Source organism: Equus caballus, chromosome 9 (assembly GCF_041296265.1).
Source record: "Equus caballus isolate H_3958 breed thoroughbred chromosome 9, TB-T2T, whole genome shotgun sequence".
In the NCBI taxonomy this organism is placed as follows: Eukaryota; Metazoa; Chordata; class Mammalia; order Perissodactyla; family Equidae; genus Equus; species Equus caballus.
In genome coordinates, this window is record NC_091692.1 from 18,990,461 (window position 1) to 19,007,804 (window position 17,344).

At 40.7% G+C, this 17,344-nt stretch overlaps 1 protein-coding gene across 5 annotated transcripts in view; it reads right to left on the reverse strand.

Annotated features, from left to right (window-relative positions):
• Positions 1-17,344, reverse strand: part of TRIM55 (tripartite motif containing 55) — a 45,241-nt gene that overhangs the window by 1,232 nt on the left and 26,665 nt on the right. Inside the window, exon 10 of one of the 5 annotated variants that reach the window (XM_014727993.3) lies at positions 11,074-12,081. The exons of the other annotated variants lie outside the window; for them this stretch is intronic. Within the exon in view, the coding sequence (XP_014583479.2) occupies positions 12,052-12,081 (30 nt within the window). The 3' untranslated portion in view covers positions 11,074-12,051. Of the gene's footprint in view, positions 1-11,073; positions 12,082-17,344 lie in introns of those variants that run through there. 5 annotated transcript variants of the gene reach the window in all.

A 17,344-nucleotide genomic window follows, 5' to 3' on the forward strand; every position in this document is an offset into this window, starting at 1 on the left:
AATGCATGCAGTGGAGGGAAGTTCTTGGGAAAGAGACCAGGCTATTCCAAACTTTAAAAAAATCCACTTGTACATGATTTACTGAGATGAAAAGCACATTGAAACTAACAGGAACTTTGGTTTAGAAAAGTCTGTGGAATAAATAAAACCGTAATTTAAATGACATTGCTACATCATATGACATCCCAGGGCATATTATTATAATCTCTTCACTGCTAAAGTAAGAATTTCTATCAGGATGTAAATATATACATATATATACATAATAATTTTGCAAAACTGCAGGCTTAATTTTGAGAAAATCATGAATGAAAGGACTTTTTTCTCTAAGCAATAAAATCTAATAACATCAATATTTCAAAAGAGGTATCTATCTATCTTTTATATAGATATCTCTATAAAAGATGTCTATCTTTTATAGATACCAGACAGATACAAATTGTGATTTTGAAATAATTGATCAATTTAATCTCATAAGTGAAATTTATGTTGTTTCGAGTTTAAAAACTGATAACAATGCAATGAGGGACAATCACAAAGAAGTCTTGCTGAAATGCAATTTGAGGTATAAACTCAAACTCCTTACATTTAAAGGCACCATGACAAACACAGCTCTTCCCAGGAGAACTACAAAGACAGGCTAATATATTCTGATGACTTCACTGGAAAATTATCCCACTGGATTAGGAGGCCACTGATATCAAAGCAATGAGGTAGACACGTGCATTCAGCTCAGAAGCCCGGTAATTTCAGGAAGCTGCTGTATGAATGGACAATACTTGGCAGAGGCGAAGCAGAACATTGGTAAGTATGTTGCTTTCTTGCCACTTAAAATAGTTTCAAGTGAAAAAATGAGTGTTTGTCCTGCACTTTACCAGATTTTACCCTAAATATATGTTTGGGGGTAATGTTTCAAATTCAGTAAAATTATCCCAAGTCCTTATGGCTTTGGGACTGTCCCTCCCACTTCCATGTTGCTCACTGATAGAAAGTTAAGAAGGGCCATGAACTCATATTAGCCTCAGGAGGATCAAACTGAGGCACGAAGGAAGAGTTGAGACATCAAGTGCAACGGGGCTTTTTAAAAAGGCTGTTAGTAGATTCCGTTGGTAATGGGTTAGTCACCTCAGTGTCCTGGGAGTTGAGGTGGAATCCATGTCATCCTCACAGAATCCTGTGCCTATTGGCGCACGTCAAACTCTTCTCGTCCCCTCATAGTCACCCTACTCTCACATATCCTAAAACAATCCCAAGTGATCTGGGCATATCATTGATGCGTAAAGTCCTTTTTTCTAACCATCCTATGTGAGTGAATATTGAATCCTGCCTAGATGAACAGACCACCAGGGTCCATTCTGAAGTCTCTTTTCCTTGAAGGGAATTCCTAGTCTAGAGGAAACTTCCATGACAGTTGTTCTGAAATATCTAAAGGGTGAATCTAATTGGGTCAGGTGTTTTCTACAGCAGGATATAATCTTTGTGAAACTGCTTGTGGCTAACAAACCATTTGGGACTGCTTTTGGAGTCTGTCTATATTTTTGTGCTTTTCTGTATGCGAGATTAAAAACTATCTTCCATTCAAAATGTTTTAGCTGTTAATACCCTACAGCTTTCAAAACTTGGTATGAAATAGTTTGGGTTTGCTCCTTTTACACCCCCCATGTTTTCACTCAGTTGTTAGATTTTGCTCCAAATGATGTGGACCAATGGTCTCTTTCAGAGAAGAAAGGCCAGTGCGAGAGTGGGGGCCCAGAGCAGAGATTATCCTGAGCCTCTTTAGGTGATTACAATGTCTCCTGAGCCACCAACCATCTCAGCAAGGAAGTTTTATGCAGAGGCTTAGCCTGGTTTTGAATCCCAGACTAACCACTTACTAGCTGTATGACTCGGACAAGTCACTTAACCTCTGTGAGCCTTAGTTTTCTTTTGTAAAATAGAGATAAGACCCTATTTCACAAGGTTGTTGGGAGGATGAATAAAAAAGTAATATGCCTAAAGCACTTTGCACATACCTCACGTATATTAAGTGCTTCATTTCCTCCCTCCCTCCCTTCCTTCCTTTCTCCATGAAGAGGCTCCTCTGTCAGGCAGAATCACCTGGTGACTGTTTATGAGGAACTATATACAATGGCAACGACCCTCAGTAAGGAAAGACAATTGTATTTGCAATGCTCGTCTTTCCAGAATTGGACCCCATATATATGATCAAATTCCTTTGGCATGTTGTAATCATGGTCATCCACGTTCCTGTCCAGTGCATCTCCAAGTGGCCCAACTTTATATACAGCTCTCTCATAACGGAAGAATGAATTAAAGATTTAGAAATTTCCTTCTATAAGCACAGCCCATTATATCATCAGCAGGCATTTCTCCTACAGCCCTTCCCAGATGGAACTATATATATGAGTTCCTTTAAGTAGTTTCCCTCATGCTGGCTCTTCTCCTTACAGGAAGTGCTATTTCTTGGAAATAATAATGTCTCATGAAGCTGAACAAAGGACAGAAAATGATCAGCACTGATCTCCTCTGCCTGCTTTTGAGTTTGTCCTGCATTCCAGTTTAGTTTGAGGGGTATAAAAAGATGAAGAAAGGATTGTTATTTATTTCTATATTTTACATATTTTCCTCGGTTGACAAAACAAATGAGCAAATTTACAACCATCATTTAACGCTCCTCTCTCACCATGAGGTTTCAGAGAATTTGAGAAATATGAGTTTTAGTCATAAAATAAAATCAAAACATGGAATAGGGAGGCAGCATTTTTCCTCTCCCTCAATTGTGACACTCAATTTGGTCAAGATCCACAAAAGGCCAGCAGAAGGGATGATACACCTTTGCTTAGAGAAAGGACTATTTTTTTCAGATGAACCTGACCAGAAATTCTGGGTATTCATGAGCCAGACTCACTCAGAAATACAAAATTGTTTATTTTTCTTTGATTTCTTTCCTGTTACTACCAAATGTCCTTTGAGAGGAAAAAAATTAATGTTGGATTATGGAACTAGGGTATTGTTTCACTGCACAGAAGAGCAGGGTGGTGAGAGCTGCTTCCATCCAGAGCTGTGTGATGTGCGGGCATCATCCTCGACAAGTTATGTCGTCTAGGACCATTTCTTGTTGATGGGGATTAAGGAGCAAGCATTCTGCCAGAGGCTTGTGGACATGTGTCTCTGTGTGCAGGACAGTTCCAGGTTGTGGACAATGTCTGCTTGGCCTGAATGTGTGGCTGCATGGCATTTTGAAAAACACTTGAATTAGCTGCAAACATTAAAAAGTCAGGAGCAGAGTCAGCCCTGATGGCCTAGTGGTTAAAGTTCAGCATGCTCTGCTTTGGTGGCCTGGGTTTGGTTCCTGGTGCAGAACCACACCACTCGTCTGTCAGTAGCCATGCTGTGGTGGTGGCTCACACAGAAGAACTAGAAAGACTTACAACTAAAATATACAACTATTTATAGTGGGGCTTTGGGGAGGGGAAAAAAAAGACAGAGAGGAAGACTGAGAACAGATGTTAGCTCAGAGAGAATCTTTCCCAGAAAAAAAAAAAAAAAAAAAGTCAGCAGCAAGAATGTGGAGAAATAGAAACTCTTGTACACTGTTGGTGGGAATGGTGTACTTGCTGCGGAAAACAGTATGGTGGTTCCTCAAAAAATTAAACATAGAATTACCATATGATCCAGCAATTCCACTTTGGGGAATAAACCCAAAAGAATTGAAGGCAGGGGGTTACACAGATATTTGCACACCTATGTTTATAGCAGCACTATTCACAATAGCTAAGAGGTGGAAGCAACCCAAGCGTCCATCAATGGATGAAAAGATAAAGTGTGGTGTATACATATCATGGAATATTATTCAGCCTTAAAGAGGAAGGAAATTCTGACACTTGCTACATCATGGATGAACCTTGAGGACATTATGTTAAGTGAAATAAACCAATTAGGAAAAGATTAATACTCTATGATGCCACTTTTATGAGGTATCTGGAGTTGTCAAATTAATAGAAACAGAAAGGAGAAAGGTGGTTGCCAGGGGCCAGGAGTAGAGGGCAATGGGAAGCTGTTGTTTAATGAATTTAGAGTTTCAATTTTGCAAGATGAATAAGTTCTGGAGATGGGCTGCACAACAATGGGAATACACTTACCACTGAACCGTACACTTAGAAAGGGTTAAGATGGTAATTTTTATGTTATGCGTTCTTTACCACAATTAAAAATTGTTTTAAAAATTAGAAGACTTCACATTAAAATTTGGATTTGCAAGTTCTCTTGACAAAGCAGAAACTTAGGAACCCAGAACCTGCATGGAGAGCGGCCCCTTCGGACTGGGTTCACCTTCTCTCTCGGCAGTGCCCACTGTCCCCTTTCACCTCCTCTGCTGCAGGGCTGGCTGCAGTGGCCATTTATGACTGTACCCGTACAGTTGCTGTGCACAGAGTAGAGTCAAGAGGAAGGCAACCTATGGCATGTATTTATGCTTCCGTCAACACTTCTCTTTTACCTGGCCTGCTTTTTCATTAATGTTACCTTCTTGGTCTCTAAAGGCACACAAGCTTGTTGCTCTTAACAGAAGGCTAGCTTTTAGTAGGAAAACGTCAAAGAAAAGAGAGTAAAATTCTAAATGGAGTCTTTGGCTTGATTTTTGTGCTAAATGTGATAAATTGAAAAAAAAGCCAACATACTTCTTGTGGCAAGATTCTTGACAATCAAAGCATGAAACTGCCTTCAGTGTTCAACTGAGGCCAGACGTGTCTCTGGGCACTTAGTACAGGGGATACAACTGGGTGCAGATGGGTGAACAGGGTCTTGTTCTGGCTTGGGGACAATACAAGTAGCCCCTTTACCTAAATGCATCTTGCACCACATGATTCACTGAATGAACAAAACTAAACGGGTGCTTTCCCGATACTCACTCGGGCACAGGTCTGGGTAGCCACACTCAGGAGGGAAATTACTTTTTCAGCTGGCCCAAAGTAAAGAGGGAGCTCTGCCCGGTCATTTTGATCAGTACCCAGGGAGTGCCCTCTGGCTGCCTCTAGGCTTCCCAGGGCTTCCACAAGGTGCCAGCCTCAGCCCTTACCCAAATGATCATTCTCTACATGACCCATGATCCTGATCCATTAAAATGTACTGTCTTGTGTTCCATTCCTTCAGGCTTATCCAAGTGATAGTAATTGAACTGATAAACTGAATTGCCACTCAGACACTAATAGATGATAATGGCTTAATGTACACCCCTGCGAGAGAGCGTTTTACCTAGAAATGTCCGAGCCTTATCCTGAGGGATGACTGTTGTGGACATGTTAGCCACTATGCAAGGCCACTGAATGGGATATTGGGGGCGGTGAGGAAATTTGTGTCCAGGACTCCATCTCTTCTCTGCCACTGTGAATGCCAATCACAAATGCAACCTGACAGAAGGATCTGGTTACTACTGCACGTTAAATGCCAGTCCTTCTAGGCCAAAGCAAAAGAACCCTTGCCCATTTATAATAAAATCCATTTGCCTTAAAAGAATGTGGATAGGAGGGGTAAGGCTAGACTTGAGGCTGCTGAGTGGGAAAATGCCCCATATCTATCTTGCCCCTGCTAGGCTGGGTCGGAGAATCAAAGCCAGATACGGGAAACAGGTGTAAGTAGGAATGCTGAGGTCATGTTTAGAATGTTTACTCAGAAAGACTAAACGCAAGCATGACCTACTCCCCTACTTAGCATTCCTGAACCTCAGGCCTTTGGATAGCGTAAGCTTTATGGATTCCAGTCTGGAAAAGAGAGTACAGCCAAGAACCGAGGCTAGTCATTGATGCCTGAGAAGGAACTGAGGTGCGGCCTGTGACACACAGCCAAGGGTCAAAGCCCAGAAACTCTGTTGGGCAGGTCTGCCATCGTGGGCATTTTTTTCACAAGAATGCAGACATTTCTGCGTGGTGGCAGAACAAGCAAGATGTTAGAAACAAAGCACAGGGCTGTGAAAATGCAGCATGCTCTCCATGAATGCTACAGGAAGAAGGAAACAGGTCCCCCCGAAAAGAGCTCCGGAAGGAACACCCTCACTGAGAAGCGTTTTTTCTTGGGAGGATTTACAGCTGTACACACTGAGGATGGAAGGGACGGATGGAGGGAGGGGATTTGGGGGCCTCGTTGCCATGAACTGCTTCCTTCTTGCTAAGGGAAGATCAGAAAGCACAGTAAATTCCTCAGGCCTCGGAAGCAAGAAGAAACTAAGTTCGCTCACTTTTTGTCAACCTGGAGGAAGACGCAGGGTGTATGCTGTTTGGTTTGTTTTAAACATGGTGTCTAGGAATTGATGGGGTCAGGTGAGGAGCAGGAAGGAGAAGCTAAAAACACTGATATCACAGCCTGGCAAAAACGTAAAGCCAGCCTTCTTCTCAGATATGGACCTGAGGATTCTGTGTCCAGTACAGAGTGTGTATGGCCGCACCCATTCTAAAGAAGTGAGTTACAAAGAACTGCTAATTAGATCATTAATCCTCAGAGATAAGGGCTTCTTTGCCCTGTGTTAGGCAAATAGTCCAAATGGGTTCTCCTCCAGAGCCATGGGAGGTCAACAGTATTACCATGCCCAATTTATAGCTGAGAATACTCAGACTCAGGAAGGCTGAGGAATTTGCTCAAAGCAACTCTAAGGAGAAAGTGCTGAGTTGTTAATAGTAACCGCAAATCCAGAGAGAAAAGGGGCAGCTCGTGCTGGTAAACACATGAGACTCGGGGGATAGGCTGACGCTATCTCTGGAAGTCAGATAGATTGAAAGAAGCAGGTTGGTCAGCAGCCTGGACTGCAACTAAAGGATTGGAGTGCTCTCATTTGCAATGGACAGCCACGTCTGCAAGCAGTGGAGGCCTAGACACGACCTCTGTGCGCTGTGAGGCTGTGCCTGCGTCATGAGTGGTGATTCAAAGCAGAGGAGCCCTTGGTCACACTATTTTTGCTTCGGTCACATCAACCCAGGTAAAGTGGCAATTCACTCACTTTTCCTGGACTTTTCCTGGATGCCGGCATGGCCTCCCTTATACACTGCACACACACACTCTGACTTGGTGGACAAGGGAGCACTCGGCACAAAGCTCCCAGCTGCTCTCTGCTCTTGAGCAAATCACTCATGCTCTATGATCCTCCACTATAAAACGAGGAGGTTTAACAATTCCTACCATACAGGGTTGTTGCGAGTTTTAAATGAGAATCTCTACGAAAGACTTTGTAAACGACAAGGCGAAGTACACACATTAGTTACACCCATTGCCACGTGGCATTGGTTTTTTAGATGCATTAACATGAGGGTGGATTAATTCTTTGCTTTGTGGGCTGGAGTGGGGGAAAAGGCATTTCCTGGACATTACTGAGATACATAAATAAAGACAGAAAAAATCCACAGGATGTACAACACTAACAAGAGTCTTAGATTAAATCAGAACAAGAAACAATTTAAAAACACAGAAAGCAAAACTCAACTTGCTGTGTCATAACTGCTCCCTCAGAGAGCTCTCCCTGGTGCCCCCATTACTGATTTCATGGAACTGTACAGCTCTAGGCACAGGTTGCCAGGAGAAATGAATTCATTACAGTGCTCACACACAATTTACACTATATTTCCCTTTTCAAAGTGGATACATCCATTTTAGCTTCCTATTAAAGTGACATTTACTAAAGATGCTATTTGATCCTGAAAAATGTAGTCTATAGCTTTAGTATAGATATTTTTTGGTCCTCTAGAAAGGCCTCGAAAATTGCCAGTTATTAGGATGTCACTTTCCCAGCAAGAAAAAAAGCCCAGAAAAAGAAAATTGCAGTTGTAGGATACAAATGAAAAAGTATTAATAATGTTAATATAATGGCCTCATTAAAACTTGTTTAAGAAAAATCTTACTCTCTCTTACAATTTTTTTTAACATAAAAATGCCTGCATCTCATTATCATAACTTCTTATAATTTCCAGGATTATTAAGTCCTGGACAATGTCATGCAGTACATGCAGCCCAGTCCTGAGCACTGATGAGTTTTGTCCGTATTTTTACCAAGTTGCAAGTCCAGCACAGTCAGGGCATCTGGCACGTCAGCAATTTGTAAACTTGAATCTCCCAATCTGCAAAAACACAAGTAATCGCTCTCACAGGGATTTCTGTTTGAAAATAATTTGACACCCTGAATCCCTCAGTTAAATTTAGAGAATAACGGTAAATTTTCATTCATTTCAGTTTGTTTTGGAAAATTAAATAGATTATTTCAAAGAACATGAGACCTATGGTCACACTCATGGGAAATCATGTTCCTCGTTTCCTGCTTTATTTTTTTAAATGCTCTATAACACCTTGTGAAATTAATCTAACTCAGAAAAGAAGCATTCCAGCCTTCTAGCCACAGGCATCTCTCACCTCTTGGTCTCTGGTGGCAGCTGGAGTTGATATTTACCCTTGAAATCCGAGTGAATGGTTTGGTCTCACAGGTCATTTGCATGAAAATAATTTCATCTTTTTGCATGTGACAACTTGTGGAGACCCAGGGCTCCACTTGGCTGCTTCTCATTGGAACTTTGGCCTATTGTTCATCCTAGTTTCAGAAAATAGGAATTTGTTGTTGTTGTTGAGTTGTATGAGTTCTTTATATATTTTGAATATTAACCCCTTATCAGATATATGATTTACAAATATCTTTTCCCATTTGGTGAGTTGTCTTTACATTTTGTTGATGGTTTTCTTTGCTGTGTAGAAGCTTTTTAGTCTTACGTCGTCCCATTTGTTTATTTTTTCTTTTGTTTCCCCTGTCTCAGGAGACACTTCCAAAAAGATACTGCTAAAATCGATGTCAAAGAGTGTACTGCCTATGTTTTCTTCTAGGTGTTTTACCGTTTCAGGTCTTACATTCAAATCTTTAATACATTTTGAGTTAATCTTTGTATATGGTGTAAGATAATGGTCTACTTTCATTCTTTGGCATGTGGCTGTCCAGTTTTCCCAACACCATTTATGGAAGAGACCTTCCTTTCTCCATTGTATGTTCTTGGTTCCTTTGTCAAAAATTAGCTGTCCATACTGTTGTGGGTTTATTTCTGGCTCTCGATTCTGTTCCACTGATCTGTGTGTCTGCTTTTCTGCCAGCATCATGCTGTTTTGATTACTATAGCTTTGTAGTATACTTTGAAATCAGAGACTGTGATGCCTCCAGCTTTGTTCTTTTTTCTCAGATTGCTTTGGCTATTCGGGGTCTTTTTTTGTTCCCTATAAATGTTATGATTCTTTGTTCTATTTCTGTGAAAAATGTCATTTGGACTTTGATAGGGATTGCATTATATTATTGCTTTAGGTAGTATGGACATTTTAACCATGTTTGTTCTTCCAATCCATGAGCATGGACTATCTTTGTGTCTTCTTTGATTTCTTTCAACAATGTCTTATAGTTTTCAGTGTACAGGTCTCTTACTTCCTTGGTTAAATTTATTCCTAGGTATTTTATTCTTTTTGTTGTGATTGTAAATGGGATTGTATTCTTGATTTCTCTTTTTGCTAGAACATATGCAACTCAACAACAAACAGCCTGATTGAAAAATGGGCAGAGGATCTGAATAAACATTTTTCCAAAGAAGATATACAGATGGACAACAGGGACATGAAAAGATGTTCATAATTACTAAATTGTTAGGGAAATGCAAATCAAAACCACAATGAGATATCACCTCATGCCTGTCAGAAAAGCTATTATTAAAAAGATAAAAAATAGTGTCAGCAAGTATGTGGAGTAAAGAGAACCCTGGTGCACTGCTGGTGGGAATGTAAATCGGTGCAGCCACTATGGAAAACAGTATGGAGATCTCCCAAAAAATTAAAAATAGAAATACCATATGATCCAGCTATTCTACATCTAGATATGTATCCAAAGAACACAAAAACACTAAATCAAAGAACACAAAAACACTAAATCAAAAAGATATATGCAACTCTATGTTCACCGCAGCATTATTCACAACAGCCAAGACTCAGAAACAACTTAAGTGCCCACTGATGGATGAATGGATAAAGAAAACTGGGTGTATATATATATACAGTAGAATACTACTTAGACATAAAAAAGATGAAAATTTTGCCATTTGCAACAACATGGGTAGACCTTGAGGGTATTATGTCATGCGAAATAAGTCAGATGGAGAACACCAAATACCATATGACTTCGTTCATACATGGAAAATAAAAAACAATAACAACAAACAAACACATAGACACAGAGAACAGATTGGTGGTTATCAGAAGGGAAGGGGGGAGGGGGAAGGGCAAAATGGGTAAAGACAACATTTATAGAGCCTGGCTTGAGGACTAAGGTGGCCATGGGCTGGTTTTCCTTGGTGACACTTTCTGCACTGGCCTTGACCTCCACATATTCCTTCTGCTATTTTAGAGTGAAGAGCTCAAAGGTGTGGGTGACCCACATTGTTCCTGAGTTTTGTCTCTGAGCTCATGATATGCTAAATAGGAAGGATCTGGGAACACTTGGGACAGGAGAAGAGACCATCTGCACCTTTTTGTCAACACTTGGGTTGGGAACCTTGGACCTTCTCAGCCAAGAGGACAAGCCCAGTGCTGGAAATCCCTGACCTATGATAGGGTGGCCTCTGCAGTTCTGTGGAAACTGGTTTAGATAGGACAGGAGTGAACTAAGGCATAAATGTGTCATGAAAATGTATAGAGATATTAGATCATAAAGTAATTTACATCAAAACTAAAAATAGGGCCCCATAGACCAGTGACAACTAATCATAAGATCATAAAGTTCAGCCTAGTCACTTAAAAGCATCCGGCACCTCAGCCATCCTGGCGCTTGCTATGCAAGCCCTGTGCATGGCTGGGGGAGGAGGGGGAGACAGGTGTGTTGGATTTAGGCCATGAGGCTTTCCCATGGCCAGCCATTTGGAATGCCTTGGGGAGTGTCAGCACCTTCCTCCTCCAGGCCCCTCCTCATCTGCCCCCTATCTTTTCTAAGCTACCTCAAAAGATAGTACATGTGAGTGAGGACCCTCTCTATATCCATTCAAGCAGGCAGACACAAAAAGAGGAGACATAGAAAACAAGTTATTTTTTCAACACTTATCTTGAGATAAATTCTTTAATATAATAATGCTAAATGTGAATGCACCTAAACAGAGTTCCAAAATACATGAGGCAAAACGGATAAAACTGCAAAGGATTAATAGACAAATCCACAAGTATAATCAGAGACCTCAAAATTCCTCTCTCAGTAATTGATAAAACAAGAAAATCAGTAAGGATGCAGTAGACGTGAACAACACTATCAATCAACTGAACTAATTGACATTTATAGAACACTCCACTCAACAGCAACAGAAAATACAATGGTTTCGATTGCACAGTGAACATTCACCAAGTTAGATCATATTTTGGGCCATAAAACAAATCTGAATAAACTTAAAAGGACTGGAATCATATAAGGAGTATGCTCTTTCCATAACAGAATCAAACCAGAAATCAGATAGAACAAATCTCCAAGTATCTAGAAATTAAACACTACTCATCTAAATAACCTCAAAGAAGAAACCACAAGGTAAATTAGAAAATATTTTGAATGAAATGAAAATGAAAATACAACACATCAAATCTTGTGGGATACAGCTAAAGCAGTGATTAGGAGAAAACTTATAGTTTTAAATGCTTATATAAGAAAATAAGAAAGATTTCAAATCAATAATCCAAGCTTTCACCCTAAGAAACTAGAAAGAGAAGAGAAAATTAAACACAAAGTAAACATAAGAATGAAAATAATAAAGAACAGAAATGAATGAAATAGAAAATAGATAAAAAATAGAAAAAAGCAATAAAGTCAAATAAAACAAATAAAGTAGAGGACTTGCATTACCTGATTTGGAGACTTCTATAAAGCTATAATAATCAAGACAGTGTGGTAGAGGGTAGAGGGACAAACACACAGACCAATGGTACAAAATGGAGTCCAGAAGTAGACCCACATGTATATGATCATTTGAATTTCTACAAAGTCATCAAGGCAATTCTCTGAGGGAAAGGATAGTTTTTTCAACAAACAGTGCTGGAACAAATGAAAACCTATATGGAAAACAAACAGAAAACAAAACCTTGATCCATATCTCATTTATACAAAAATTAACTTAAAATGATCTTAGATCTAATTTAAGAACTTAAACTATAAAAATTCCAGAAGAAAACATGGGAGAAAATCTTTGTGACTTCGAGTTAAGCAAAGATTTCTTAAATGGAACACAAAAAGCACAAATTGTAAAGGAAAAAATGATAAATTGGACTTTATCAAAACTGAAAATGTTTGGTCTTCAAAATACACTGTTAAGAAAATGAGGGGCCGGCCCCGTGGCCGAGTGGTTAAGTTCACGTGGTCCGCTGCAGCGGCCCAGGGTTCGGATCCTGGGCGTGGACATGGCACCACTCGTCAGGCCACGTTGAGGCAGCAGCGTCCCACATCCCACAACTAGAACGACCTGCAACTAAGATATATAACTATGTACCGGGGGGGGGGGGGGGGGGGGGGGGGCGGTGCGGTTTGGGCAATAAAGCAGAAAAAAAAAAAAAAACAGGAAGATTGGCAACAGTTGTTAGCCCAGGTGTCAATCTTAAAAAAAAAAAAAAAAGAAAATGAAAAGGCAAGCCACAGACTGGGAGAAAATATTTGCAAAACATGTCTGATAAAGGCATTTATCCAAAATACATAAAGAAGTTTTACAACTCTCTAAGAAGAAAACCCAATAAAAAGTGGGTAAAATATGTAAACAGATACTTCAACAAATAAAATATAAAAATGACTAAGAAGCACATGAAAAGATGCTAAACATCATTAGTCATCCAGAAAATGCAAATTAAAACTACAAGAAGATACCATATACATCCATTAGAATGGTTAAAATGTAAAAGATTGACATAATACTAAGTTCTGGCTAGGATGTGGAGTAACTAGAACGCTCTTACACGGCTGGTGGAAACACAAAATTGAATAGCCATTATGGAAAAGTTTGACAGTTTCTTATTAAGTTAACCAGAAACTTACCATACAATCCAGCAATTCTACTCCTAAATATTTACTCGAAAGAAATGAAAACAAACATCCACACAAAGACCTGTATGTGAATGTTTACAACAGCTTTATTTACAACAGCCAAAACTGCTAATAACACAACCATCCATCAAGTGATGAATAAATTGTGATATATCCATAAAAGGGAATACTAGTCAGGAATAAAAAGAAATGAGCTACTGATACATGCAACAAAATGGATGAATCTCAAAAGCATTACGCTAAGTGAAAGAAGCCAGTCACAAAAGTCTGCATACTGTATATTTTAATTTAAACGACCTTCTAGAACTGGCAAAACTGTAATGACAAGCAAAACACCAGCTGAGATGTAAGGAGAGCATTAACAGCAAAGGCACATGAGGGAACTTCTGGAGTGATAGAAATATTCTGTATGTTAATTATGGTAGTGGCTATACAATGCTACATAACTGTCAAAACCTACTGAACCTTATGTTTAAAATGGGTAAATTTTTAAAATCACGTCTCTTTCATCTCTTCATTTATCTAATATTCTGTGACTGCCTCTACTGTGTGCATTCGAAGTCTTTGCTCAACTGGGCAATGAGGTCTATAAGTACCTTTAGGTGGACTTCAGAGTTGAGCCATCATGGATTTTGTGGAGTGTATAGCATCTAAAGGGGTAATAGCAGCTGGGTAAATTCAGCTAAATGGGTGCCCAGGGAGGGATTTGGAAAACTGTTAGGGAAATGAGATTTATATAAGAGCTACAAGGCAAGAAATATATTTTGAGAAATGCAATGGGCCATCTATATTTCACTGAGAATCTATCATTATTATTCTGACTTAGAACGATTTGTGTCAGGCCTAAGTAACCCTCCCAATGAAAACATCCTGAAACAATTTATAAAATTCTTAGTACTAGATTTTTCACTCTCCAATGTTGTGTAAATAGATGAATCTTTTCATTGAGTAGTTGCTTCACTTTCCCGGTGAGAAAACTGAGGCTCAAAGAAACCAAACGCCCAGAGGCAGAGGCAGAAGTGGCAGCACTGGCACCTAAGTCCTTTTTCCTAATTTCGTTGATCTTTCCAGAGCCCTGGGCCTTAGCAGACTTCCTACCCAACTTTTTGGTCTATTTTCGGGCTTGAAGAATGGAATGTGAAAAGTGGATAGTCTATTCTTGAAACAACAAGTGGCTATGATATGGTAAAGCTTTTAGGGTCTCTTACAATTACAACTTCATGCTCTGGTGAAATATATGAGCTTTGGTTCTTTATAGAGGCAGAAATTGCAGAAATTTTAATGCCAGACTCCCTATCTCCAAGGCAATTGGCTCTCATTGGGGCGTGTGTGTGGGAGGCGTTCTCTGACCTTGAGGCAGCCGCCTTGGTCCAGCTCAAGTATCAGCCAGAGCAGCTGCCAAATTAATCATCAAATAGGGAGACATTTCTCTGGAAATTCCTATTCCCTGAACAGCTACCATTAATTGGTCTGGACAAATTCTTCCACACAAGGCCACTAAGCCTCACTGGGAAGGGAGGAATGGGAACAGGGAGGGGCTTTCATTGTTGCTGCTCCCACTTCTGGAAAAATCTAATTGCCGCATCTATTTCAATTGTTCATGGGGTTGTGGGGTCAGGGCAGTCCCTGTGTTGACATCCAGGTGTATTTGCATGTAAATAGTGTAGGAAGAGGAAGAACAGAGGATGGAAGCAGACTGGACCAGGAAATCGCCCCAATGAGGCACGCCCAGGAGACAAGGCTCACAGAGACTGCTTACGAGGGCAGTTGACCTGTCAGACAGAGTCCACCTCCCCACCTTATTATTGCGCTGTCTTCTGAGGTTGTTGTGGTGTAATTTTTTCAAAATAAATTTGAAAATTAACACATGAAGTAGACCAAGTGTTATTTCTACTAAACTCTCTTTGCAATTGACTGAACATACAAAAGGCGTGGCCCAGGAGGATGGAAACTTACAGGACAATTTTGCAGCTAACGACCAGTTCATGTAGAAGGGCTTTGCACAATGTGACCTGTGACCTCTTTCACAGGGGTTTCCGGGAGGAATGGGGTGTGAAAGGGTTCAAAGTGTGTCCAGCAGGAGGATGAATGGAACCAGGGCCTTCTATGAGATCCAAATTTGCCATAGGGCTGAATCCAAACCTTGTTGAGAAATTATTTTTTCTTTGAGAATGAGGATGAGGAAGGCAGCAAGGCCCCTCTGATCCACAAAAAGCAGAATCCCCGTTCACCACTAGAGGAGACAGCTGACATCTGGTTTTCGCCAGTTTCTAATATATAATCTACCTACATGATTAGGTGAAGAGAGAAGGTACCTGATAAAGTAGAGATCATAATGGCATCAGAAATCACAGGCCGTAAAAGCAAGGGCAGGTTTCACTGTGTGAATGGCTATGAGGAAAGCACCTGGAAACATCTGCCTTCTCAAAAGACCTGCAGTTCTGCTGATGGGGGCTGAGGTGAGTTTACAGATCAGCAAGTGAGCCTGAGGTGCTTCGGAGTTTCCAAGGCAACCTCATTCCCTGATACGGAATCATCTAGTGAAGAGAAGTAAGACCACCAGTGAATCAAGGAGAACTTTTGTATCATATCCTAAGTGTTCACAGAAAGACTAATGATGAAGTGTGAAATTCCAACAAGCTAACCTTGCATTGCACAAATATTAATCTTAGTGAGTTGGGTTCTGAGGTAGTGAAGGTGATCTGGGCCTGCAAACATTTCAGAGGCCAGGAATCTGATACTATGGTGAGGTCTCTACCCATCTGTCCATATCCCCTTTCAGGGATCAAAGAGAGGTACTCTGTCATGAACAGGTTTCCTTCTCCACATGAAAGGATCTCTCTCAAACACTGAGAACTACACAAGCAAGGGTCTTTGCAATACTGAAGGTCAAATCATCCTACTCCACCCCGCCCCCACCTGCCTCACCCTCATCTCACCAGACAGCACGTGAATGTCAGTGGACATGACACGGGCTCTGTAGATGGCAGACAAGAAGCATGACTCTCCTCTGTAGCCTCAGAGAAGCAGTACAAGGATATGTGTTGACAAAGCCCCAAACCTGAATTCTCAGAATGTAAACTGACCTCTTCAGACTATTCAGATCCACAATTAGGATATTCCAATAAAGCACGGAGTTTTCTCTTTCTCCATTTGCCCCACTGAGTCCATGGTCACAACTTCCTCCCACCACTCTTCACCACAAATAATGACAGAAGGAGGAGTTATGCACCTGAGCAGACTATAAGGACACTTGGAACATTCTAGGGTGCACAGGTTTCTGGCTATTAGATATCAGGGGCAGGTCCTACTTATACATAGTTACAGACATGACAGGGACCCATGGAGATCCTATTGCCATTGCTGAGCAGACAGCTAATGAGACAGAAAGAAACTATGATGGGAGCTTCCAGAAGAGTCAATGTCAACCCAGGGAAAAGTCAATGAGCCAGAAATAGCTGAGACCTTTCAGCACTAGTCACCCTGAACTGCTTCTGAGCTATAGGCGGTGAGCTGGAGCTCAGGTCTAACAGGGTCATTTACTCGAAAGTACATGGGGTTTGAATCTTTAAATATTATTAATTAAACTGATGATATTCAAAAAACTATTAAAGGAGTAAGATGTTATTTCCTAAGCAAAACTCATTACAGCCATCAAGAAAAAGCTTGACTATGAGAAATGTGTCTCAAAAAAATATGCTGTTTGTTGGCTTTGTGACTTTTCTTTGGTTCTGATTCTTATTGGTGGTAGATAAACATTGATCTTCCAGCTCTTTATTCATTCCGAACTCAGCTGGCTACAATCCCCTTGATGTTGCTGCACCCAGGGCCTCTCTCTCTCAGGGCCCTCCTTTCCTAGGAGAGACACTATAGAGTCTCTCAAAGAGAACTGAGAAGTTACCTAGTCCACGTGTCCACTAGTGTAAGAATTGCCTAGTATCCCCAACAGGAGTCATCTAGCCACCTCCTGGGCACCTCTGGTGTAAGCAGACGAAATGCTGCTACTTAATCTATGGAAACCCCACATATCCTGAACAAGGCCTTTGCTGCTCCTCACTCTACTTTAAGAGCAGTGAATCCTCACAGAATTATGGACACCTTTTGAAATCAGCCTCCCCAGTGGCTATTTTGAAGGGTCTACTCCTACTGGATTACTGAATAATTGCCCACTGAGTCACTCTTCTGAGTCAGGAGTCCCCTACATGCAGGATTAGATAACGGAGCAATTCTCCTCAGAAGGTGCCTTGAGGTGACTGCATGTAGGGAGCTTGAGGCCACGAGTAT